This window comes from Grampus griseus (assembly GCF_964374135.1).
Source record: "Grampus griseus genome assembly, chromosome: 8".
In the NCBI taxonomy this organism is placed as follows: domain Eukaryota; kingdom Metazoa; phylum Chordata; class Mammalia; order Artiodactyla; family Delphinidae; genus Grampus; species Grampus griseus.
Window position 1 is genome coordinate 104,129,731 of NC_139002.1, and position 10,062 is coordinate 104,139,792.

The window sequence follows — 10,062 nt, forward strand, 5'->3', positions numbered from 1 at the left end:
TGTGGCCTGATTTCTGGAGAGCCAGGGGCGAGGGGCGTGCCGCTTCTCCTCCCTGTGGCGTGTTCGTTTTTTTCAGTACTTATTAAAAGGAGGCCCATTAAGCGCAGCCCTTCCACTCTGGATGTGTTTAGTCTCTGCCATTTGCTCTGCACAGCTGGAAACGAGGGCTGTGAGGGGGGCAGGGAATATGAATAACGCGCCTGAAAGACAGAGGAGAGGTGGCAGGGATGGGCGCGAGCTTGGGCTCTGCGGGGCCGGGAGGTGGTCAGTGCTCCCACAGGCCTTGCAGGGAGTGCCGGGCAGACGTTGGATGGCGAGGGCAGGCTGCTGCAGTGGTTCCAAGGTTGCTGCAAGTAGAGACGGAGGCGGGGCGAGCCAAGCCCGGGAGGGGCAGGCTGGGGAGGACAGCACGCAGATCGGATGGGAGGACGGCTCTTTGCTCCAGGATTCGTTAGATTCAAGCCAGTGGGTCTTCAGAGCCCTTTCTCTGCCTCAACTCCTGGGGTCTTCTGGTGGGACGCAGGAAGGGGGCTCTCGGAGAGGGTTTTCGGACTCACTTGCTGAAATGTCGGCGTTTGTCTCTTGACTTCTCTGCAGAGCACCTGGACGTGGTTGGGCGGGTGATGCAGTACGTCAGCGGCGCGGGCGTGACGCACCAGCTGCCCGTGGCGGAAGCCATGCTGACCTGCAGGCACAAGTTGTAAGTTGACCGAGGGGTTTCTTAAAAACAGGTTGGGTGGGCTAGATAAATCTTAGGTCTCCTTTGCTTTTTCATACTTTCCTTCTCCCCACCCCATTTCCCTTGGTAAGAACTCAAGAGGATATGAGAGTGTTTTTTGCTGCCTCCCCCCAAGGCGTTCCCTTCCTTGCCTGGGCCTCCCCACCCGTGTGGGCGCCCCTCAGTACAGACCCGGGAGCAGTGGTAGAGTGTGCAGAATCGGAGCTTTTGCCTCCATTTGGTGGCTCCTCGCGCCATCCGGAGGCGCCATGGGAAGATGCTGTGTAGTGTCTGGACTCCCTTAAAGCCACAGTAAAACATGGAAAGCTTGTGTCCCCATCTCTCCACAAAGTCTCACCCCCCAACTGTAAAGCTTTCCTGTCTCTCCCAACAGCCCTGATGAAGACTCGTATCAGAAGTTTATCCCCTTCATTGGCGTGAGTACAACTCCCCTGTTCTACGTACCCCACCCACCCATTCTCCTGGCCTTCCTGTCCTGCGCGTGCACACGTGCGCGTGCACGCACGCGCACACACACACACACACACACACACACACACAGACTCATCTAGACAGCAGTTCCCATCCGGAGGCGATTTTGCCCCCAGGGGACATCTGGCAGTGTCTGGTCTGGAGACAAGTTTGGCTGTCACAGCTGGGGATGGGGGTGGTACCGGCATCTCATGGGTGGAGCCCAGGGACGTGCTAACCATCTTGCAGGGCACAGGACAGGCCCCCGACAGAGAGTGATCCAGCCCCGAGCGTCAGCAGTGCCGAGGTGAGGGAGCCCCAGGCTGGGACAGGCACCGAGCTGTCCCTTGCAGTGTCCTTCCCCGATCAGGGGCCATCCCCAGCTCACCACGGCTATCTCACGTTTATTACACCAGGCGCTGAACTTGGCGCCGTGGCCTAGGGAGTGATGTCCAGGGCATTGGTTCTACAGGCTCCAGGGAACAGAAAGCTGCCTCGCGGATAACGATAGATGATATTCGTAGAAGTCCGAGGAGTCGGTAGCCTTCAGAGTCGTGTGGACACCAAGCGGAAGAGGCTCTTTCCTCCTCCTGCTTAGTCAAGGCAGAGTCTCTACACGAGCGGATCTTGAACATAAAAGGAAAACCTCTTGGGTGTCTTTGGTGTCAGGTGGTACCGGCCTTTGCTGCACAAAGGCCTAGGCCACAAGGCAGAGACAGACCGAGAGAGGGAGCGCAGAAGGGACAGAGCCGACGCCCTCCCGGGGCCAAAGCACGACACAGACGCGTGGCTGGGAACTCTCATTTCCATGTGCAAGACGATTGAGTTTCTCTTCCAGACCAGCTGGTATCTTTTCCTACAGTCTCCCTGAGGATCCTCCCAGCTTCTAGGGGAGATGGGGCATGTGCGGGTGAGGGGCCCAGCTCCCGCTGTCCCTGTTCTCTGTTCGTCCCAGACCCTGGGCGTCTCGAGAGATCTTGGGAGAGGCCTGATCCTGGGGAGATCCTCCGTAAAGCCTCCTGTCTGCCTGGTCCAGTCAGTCCCCATTAGCCACTGGGGCTGCTCCCACAGCCCCGCCGGAGGCCCGGGGCCGTGGCCCGTAGCCGAGGCTGGCAGTCTGACCCACGTCTTTGTGGAGCTGTGGGGTCTTCATGGAGCTGGGGGTCACTGCCTACTCCAGCCTCGCAGCAAGACAGAGGGATAGAAAAAATTAAAAATTCAAACAAACAAAGGAGCTGGCAGCCTCGTGCAATGCCAGAGGAGCGAGGGGAGAGGAGTCGTGTCCAGAAGTTCAGGGTATCGATGTGTTACTTTCTGGGAATTAAAATCAGGATGTGTAGAGGATCGGGAACAAATTTCAGTGAAGGGCAGCATTGTGCTCTGATCCGTGTGTGACCCCTGCTCCCTACCGTCCCCGGGGCCCAGCTTCCATGACCTCCCTGCCCTGCTGTGCCTCTGCAGGGTGCTGGGATTCACCTGTCACCTCAGGCCCCAGCCCTGACCTTCATGGTCTGTCTCTAGTTGTGCCCTTTGCTGGCCACGGGAGGGCCCCCTTCTGTCCTTCCCAGAATTCTCTCAGAGGAATCTAAAATTCTCTGGGGAGCTGAAATGGACACCACTGCCTTGCGGGGAGGGAGCGGCGGTACTGGGGACCCCCTCCTCATTGGTGTTCCTCCAGATTCCAGGAAGTCTGGAAAGGAGGGGCCTGCTCCCAGCACGTCAGCGTGTTCCAGCTGTTCGCTGGGCCTGGCACAGCACACGCGCCCCCCCAAGCCCCCGCCGCACCCCGCTCCTGTCTGCCGAGGCTTTCTCCCGGTCCTCCCCTCTCTCTGACATGAGACGACAGCCTCCTGCCCAAGTGGTCTTAGAAGAAATGAAATCAGGACACAAAAGTGCTTCCCACCCTCCAGGTGGCCTTGCCTGCATCCCCAGAGAAGAGCTGCAGGTCTCCTGTGCCCCTGACTCATTGTTTGCAGCTGGGCTTTTTCACATCTCTTTAACTATCCGGTCTGCTCGGGATCGGCAGAGTCTTAAAGCCTACGATCCAACAGTGTGCGGTGGTGGCCGCTGGTTCCAGCTGATCAGAGCGCGTCCAGCTCTGGTAGGAGGATCTAATGCGGCGTCTCTTCTCCCTCCCAGGTGGTGAAGGTGGGTCTGGTCGAAGACTCTCCTTCCACTACAGGTGAGCCTGGGGCCCCTTGGCCTCTACAGGGTGAGGGTGGTGCCTTGCCATCTCCTTCCTATTCAAACAGGCCAGAAGGCGAAGACTCAGGGGGTCCCAGGCCAAGGCAGAGCTCGAGCCTCGGAGCGAGGCAGTGGCCGGGGCGGAGTGGGGAGCAGGCTGCAGCCGAGACGGGGGCACCTCGACTCCCTGGCACCAGAGGGTCGGGACGGCTTCCCCTGCCCAACTGTGTCTGTCTGTCCCGCTGGCAGGCGATGGTGATGACTCACCCGTGGTCAGCCTTACTGTGCCCTCCACGTCGCCGCCCTCCAGCTCAGGCCTGAGCCGAGACGCCATGGCCACCCCTCCTTCCTCCCCGTCCATGAGCAGCGCCCTGGCCGTCGTGGGGTAAGCCTGTCGCCGGTTCCTGTCTTTCCTGCCACGTCCTTCCATCGGGGCAGCAGCCCGACTGATTTCCCTGCTGCCACAGCGTGTAGGACGGTGACACTGAGCTTGGAAGGTGGCGGGGGGAGGGAACGAGAGCAGTGGAGCTAGGTCGCTGGCCAAGCAGGTCATCACACAGCTCTGCAAATGCAGGCTCCCGTCTGTCCTGTCTGCCTCACAGGTATAAGGTCGAGTGAGACAAAGGGCAGAGAGGCCCTTGGCAGCCTGTAAAGTGCTGTGCATGTGTCTCGCTGTAGGACTGCCCAGTGTGGTAGAGGGAGTGTGGGCGTGGGCGTCACACACACCCGGATTTGAGTCACGGTTTGTGTTACGTCCACCGTGTTAGCTTGTGTTAAAGAACAGATCACTCAGTGACACCTGTTAAAGCAAGAGAGACTTTCTCCACGTTGGGAACAGTCGCCATAGGTGTCGGGACCACCTCGATGGGATTTTGCAGTGAGAGAGGGATGGGACTTGACTCCAAACCCTTGAGCAGCTGGGTTTACAGTCCAGGAGCAGCGTGGGGGCAGCGGATGGAAAATCACCAGGAGGAACATCGGGAGTGAGGAGGGGTGTGATTCCGGCTAAACGGACCTGACAGGAGCCTTGCTGGCGACACTCCTGAGGGAAGGTGGAGGGTGCAGAGCCTGATCAGAGATCCAGGGTGACCAGAAATGCGGGCCGGGGGCTTCTTGCAAGAACTGGATTTTCCAAGGAAGTGCACAGGTGGGCCCGGGAGGAGGTGCAGGAGCCTGACTAAAGTTTGGTCAAGCAAAGAATCTTTGTCACTGGGGCGAGTTACGAAGCCTCGTTTCAACTCCTTGAAAGTAAAGGTGAAACAGCCACGTCGGTCTTGCTGTGAGGCGGAAGTGAGAGCGCGCGTTAGTGCCCGGCCCGTGGGGGTGCGGCTCCTTCCAGGCACTCAGTCCGTCCATCACTGAAAGGCTGCCGCGGCCAATGACACGGGCAGGACCCTGTTCCAGAGCCCAGGCTCCTGGGCCCCAGCAGCACCAAAGCCACAGAGAGAGTGCTGTGAACAGTCAGGGAGGGGTGGCTATGAGGGGGACGGGAATTTCTTTAGGATGTCAAATATCCAAAGTCTAGACCGGGCAGGCAGGGAGGCCTCCGGGAGCTGAGCAGAGCGGGGGTGGGCGGGAGGGCAGTCCCGCAGCGGAGCTCAGGGAACAGACCTCGAGGTGGGAAAGGGCTGAAAGGAGCCCCTGCTCCTTCTCCCTCCCCGTTCCCTTTCTTCTACCCTCACCTTCCTGGTCTTCTGGTGATGGTCCCCATGGAGCAGAGAGGGTAGGCCCTGGCCAGTGGCTTTTCCAGAACCCCCAGTGACAGAATACGAAGTGTTCTCAGGGCGGAGCCCAGACCCCAGCCCTCACCCTCCCTTGCCCTGTCTTCCCCCTTCGCTTCCCATCAAGGGTCTGCCGCTGCCTTGCCGAAGTGCATGAAAAGGAGGAAATCCCACCACAGGTCACATTGTGACCTCACGGTCCAGGCTTCCTGGGGGCCTGGGGGCCAGCCTTACCCCGACCTCCTTTCCCATCCAGTTTAAGCTGGGTTTTTAATGGAACCACTGAATCCAGGCAGAAAGCAAGACGTCAGATGACTTTTGTAGCCTATTGTGTCTGGCGCCTCCTTTCAAGAAAACATCAGCTCTTTTTCCCCTTGGAGCTAAAATTATCCCTGAGCTAGAAGCGCCAGAGACGGGAGGAAGCCACAGGCCGGCCTCCGCCAGCTGCCCCGGGGCCGCTCCGGAGCCGCCGCGGTGCTCCCTCCTCTGCCCCACTTAATCTCCCCCACGCTTGGCGGGGTCCTGCCCCGGCTCTGCTCGTGAGGGGTGTGCATGTGTGTGTGTGTCCTTGTGTATGTGTGCACACGTGTGCATGCACACACTTTCTCCCTTCGTTCCCTCGTTCCCGTGTGACTTTTTATTTCGTTCCCTCGTGCGGACTCGGGTCTTCACCCTCTCGTGGCTGTGTCCTCAGATCAGCCTGATTCTCCACTCCCACACCAGCCAGTGCTGTGAGGCTGGAGGGAACCCGGAGCCACTTAGCGGGCGCCTCCCCCGGCCCCTCCCAGAGCCTGGCGGGGCCCTCTCCACCCCGTCTGCCCTGTGGTCAGGAACTGAGCCCGCTCTCCGGCGTCGCCCCTTCTCCAGGAGCCCCAGCAGCCCGTATGGGGACGTGATTGGCCTCCAGGTGGACTACTGGCTGGGCCACCCTGGGGAGCGGAGGAGGGAAGGTGACAAGAGGGACGCCAGCTCCAAGAACACCCTCAAGAGCGTCTTCCGCTCGGTGCAGGTTTCCCGCCTGCCCCACGGTGGGGAGGCCCAGCTTTCCGGCACCATGGCAATGACCGTGGTCACCAAAGAGAAGAACAAGAAAGGTAAGTGACATGTGAGGCCACAGGCCATCAGGGCCACCAAGCCTTCCCATCTGTCTCGGGGGCTGGGACAGGACGTGCTTCTGGGAGACTGTGGGCAAGGACAAAGGCAGCACACGTATCATGTGATCCAGCCTGGGGTCCCGCGGGGGTCCCGCCTCACCTTGTGGGACGAGGCCGTTCCTTCTGTCACAGAGGAGACCTCGCTCCCCAGGGGTCACTGGTCCCTGCCTGCAGAGCATCGGCACCTGAGGGGCTGCGGCAGTTTGTGCTGCCGCAAAGAAGGGAGGCTTTCTGGCCACCGCCCTCCGGGATGGACGGTGTGACAGGGGAGGACATGTCCCCCTGCCACAGCCCCACGGAGCGGAGCACTTGCACCCAACCCTGGAGGCCACCCAAGCCTTCTGAGCAAAGGGCATGGCTGTTGTTAAGAATCCAGGGGAACGGAGCCCAGCCCAGAGGAGAGGGTGGCTTCAGCGCCAGCAGTGGCGGGGGAGCGGGTCCCATGCACTGGGAAAGTGAGGCAAGAACCGCCACGGCCAGGCCACCGTGGGGACGTCACTCGCTGCTGTCGGTCCCCGTCGGGAAGCCACACAGCTGGCTCTGTGCCTGCAGAAGCCGGCAGGGTGACTCTGGGGCGCTCGCAGCCCCCCAGCCGTCAGGAAGGGGCTTCCTTCACTGCCGGGCCCCGCCTTCCTCCTCTGGGCGCATCCAAAGCAGCTGGGCCTTTCCATTCACGCCTCTCTGGAAGAGCTCCCCCGGAGGGCGGCCAGGGCCGTGCCAGACCCACAGCCCGGAGCCGTCCGGGCACCCAGAGACCTGCCTCCCCGCGCAGGCGCATGAGCTGGTGGGAAGGAGGCACCCGACAGGGCAGCAGAGCCCCTGCCCCACAGGCTGCTGGAACGTTCGAGCTGGAAGGGACTCAGAGACCATCTGGCCCTGGGTCCTCGTTACTCAGTGAATATATCGAGGCCCAGGGAGAGCAGGAGCTTGCAGACCCTGATACGTAGCCCGGAGCCAGGGAGCAGGGGAGGAGGAGTCGGCTCTCTGCCGTTCACCTCCCTTCCCTTGGGGGGAGAGGGCAGTGGACGGGGGAGAGTGGTGGCCGCTTTTCAGGGGCTGTGACAAGGCGGTTCCTGCTTGCTTTCCAGTTCCCACCATCTTCCTGAGCAAGAAGCCTCGAGAAAAGGAGGTGGATTCTAAGAGCCAGGTCATCGAAGGCATCAGCCGCCTCATCTGCTCTGCCAAGCAGCAGCAGACGATGCTGAGAGGTGTGGGCAGGGGAGGGGGGGGAGGGGGCACAGCAGCAGACGATGCTGAGAGGTGTGGGCGGGGGAGGGGGGAGGGGGCAGGGGGGCCGCGGCCCTCCCCAGCGACCCTGGGAAGACGGCCTTAGCAGCCCCGGTCACCCCCTCGCCTCCCCTGTCACCCCCAGTGTCTATCGATGGAGTCGAGTGGAGTGACATCAAGTTCTTCCAGCTGGCAGCCCAGTGGCCCACCCACGTCAAGCACTTTCCAGTGGGACTGTTCAGTGGCAGCAAGGCCACCTGAGGGCACCGTCTCCTGGCTACTCTCCCTCCTGGCACTGCCACCAGCCTCACCGCCTGCAGGCAGGGGGAGGCCAGCAGGCCCAGGCCCAGCGTCCCCTTTCCTGGCCCCGGGGCCTGCATCTCCCTGGCCCGGTCCTGAAGGCCACTGCCACCGGGGACGCTGCTCCCCACCCCCACCCCCCGCCATGCTGGGTCCCATCCGTGGGCAGCCCCCGCCCTCCCTCTCTCCTTTTCCTCCTCTCCCTCCGTTCCAGGCCCAAGGCATGTTGATTTTGCCTTTTGGCGGCCAACCCTGGTCCCTGGAACTGAGTCCTCCGGGCCTTCCTTCGCCTGACTTCCAACCTCTTTCTCCACTTGGCACCAGTTCCCTTCCCGGAAACAGGAAACCCAGGGTCCTGGCCCACAGCAGGGGCTCCAGCCTCCCCCATCTCCCCCAGGATCTCGTTTTCTAAAGCTCAGCTGCCAGATGCCACTCAGCCGGCCCCCCTCTAGTGGGGCCCAGAGCCAAGGCCACTTCCCACTGCTGTGGGCTGACGGGGCACGAGCCCTCCCGCCCACTCATCCCAGGACAGCATTTCTGAGGCCACGCGTGGGTTTCTGGGGTGGAGAGGGCTCCATGGTCTCGCCCGTGCAAGGGTTCACCGCGCCCAGGTCCCCTGTCGGTGCCTCGCGTGTCCCTGAGTGGTTCTTTGGTTGTCCGCCCAGCCAGTCTCTCGGTGGTTCCGTGTGACTCACCTGGGCGCTGGTCCCTGTCCTTGGGTCTCCCCCTGTTGATGGCTCTCCTCCCCAGCCTCCTCCCCCACACCCCCAGCACACCTCCGCCTCTGCCTGCAACTCTGCACCCGGAGAGATGGGAGGCAGCCCCATCCAACGTGTCGTCTGTGGCCCCGGTCCCTGCGGCTCCCTGCTCCCCGTGTCCATCCGTTTCCTTTCGCCGGTCTGTCTTCCCCTCCTCACCTGGAGCCCTGGCCTGGACAGGCCCCGTCCTCCTAGCCAAGCCTCCCTCTCTCCACGGCCTCAGGGGGCCTGAGCCTCTCAGCCCGCACCATCGGCCTTGGCCTTCTCGGGGAGACGCGGAGCGCGTGGGTGGAGCTCCAGCTGCAGCCTTCCCAGCCCATCAGCGCCTCCGGAGCTTTGCCGTGGCCCTCTCACCCCTTCTAGAAGTTTTTGCACAGAACTTCATTTTGAAAAGCGTTTTTCTCATTCTCCATACCTCCCCTAAACTCCTCCAGCCCTTCCCCCGGCTCAGCCCTGCTGTCCAGAGCGTCCCTGGGGCTGTGCTGCTCACTCAGCCGGAGGGAGGGGCGGGGTGGGAGGGACTAAGAGGATGTTGGATTTTTCATTCAATAAACTGGTGATTTCTTACCAACGAGCAAGCCTTAGGCTTCTGCGCCTCTCATTGTGACACAAGATCTGTCCAGCCTCGTCCCCACTTCACGCCGCGGCCACTTCACTCAAAATCAACTGGGGGGACTTCCCTGGAGGTCCAGTGGTTAGGACTCCGCACTCCCACGCGGGGGCCCCGGGTTCGATCCCTGGTCAGGGAACTGGGATCCCGCAAGCTGCGCGGTGCAGCCAAAAAGGAAGAAAAATCAACTGGGAACTGGCTGGAAAGAAGCAGCTTCCTATTTGCTTGGTGATAGAAACAGAGGCGTGAAGGTGTGTTGCCCAGTATGAGGCAAGCCGAGGTCAGGAACAGACGTCACACATTCCCACTCCGAAACCCCATTTTTCTCTGGCACCTGCCGTCCCCAGATCCCACCTCCCAAGGCAATGACACACCGTCGGCAGCTTCCACTCTTCCGACTGGAGATCAGAACTCGGCTTCTCTCCCGCTGCTGGGCTGATGTCCTGCCACGGTTTCAGAAAGTTGGTGAAGTCTGAGGCCCAGGTGGAGGGAGTGAGCTGGGGTCCCTCATCAGGCTCGCCTTCCTGTCCGCCCTTAACCTGAGAGGTGACGGTCAGAGCTCCTGCTTCCTGGAAGCCTGGCTCTTCACGCGCTCCTGGGACAGAGGCCTGCACGCCAGTGCCCAGAAGTGGGAGCTTGCGTGTCCCCCCGCCGCCCCCACCACCGCCTGCAGGACACAGTCCCAGAGGAGCGGACGGCCAGGTGGGGCAGGCTGTCCCTGGCTCCCCAAGTCCTGTGGCCAGGTCACCTAACAGCGGGAGGCTCTGGGACCCAGCAGTGCGGCTACCCAGGCTCTCTGGGCCTGGAAAATGGAACCAGTGCCCGTCTTCCAAGGGTCAGAGTCTAGTCAGGTACCGGAAGTTGTCCCAGAAACGCAGTCTGCACGCGTTACTTCCCGGATGAGGGGTACAAGCCGGCC

The 10,062-nt window shown here is 61.5% G+C and overlaps 1 protein-coding gene across 1 annotated transcript in view; it reads left to right on the forward strand.

Annotated features, from left to right (window-relative positions):
• The window catches only part of PACS1 (phosphofurin acidic cluster sorting protein 1), a gene marked incomplete at its 5' end in the record, with an annotated part of 139,826 nt that extends 130,725 nt beyond the window's left edge, over positions 1-9,101 (forward strand). Inside the window, 7 exons of the mRNA XM_082660889.1 lie at positions 598-700; positions 1,113-1,155; positions 3,329-3,371; positions 3,623-3,758; positions 5,962-6,188; positions 7,337-7,456; positions 7,621-9,101. Coding sequence (XP_082517015.1) covers positions 598-700; positions 1,113-1,155; positions 3,329-3,371; positions 3,623-3,758; positions 5,962-6,188; positions 7,337-7,456; positions 7,621-7,736 — 788 coding nt within the window. The 3' untranslated portion in view covers positions 7,737-9,101. The remainder of the gene's footprint in view (positions 1-597; positions 701-1,112; positions 1,156-3,328; positions 3,372-3,622; positions 3,759-5,961; positions 6,189-7,336; positions 7,457-7,620) is intronic.
• Positions 9,102-10,062: the final 961 nt, after the last annotated feature.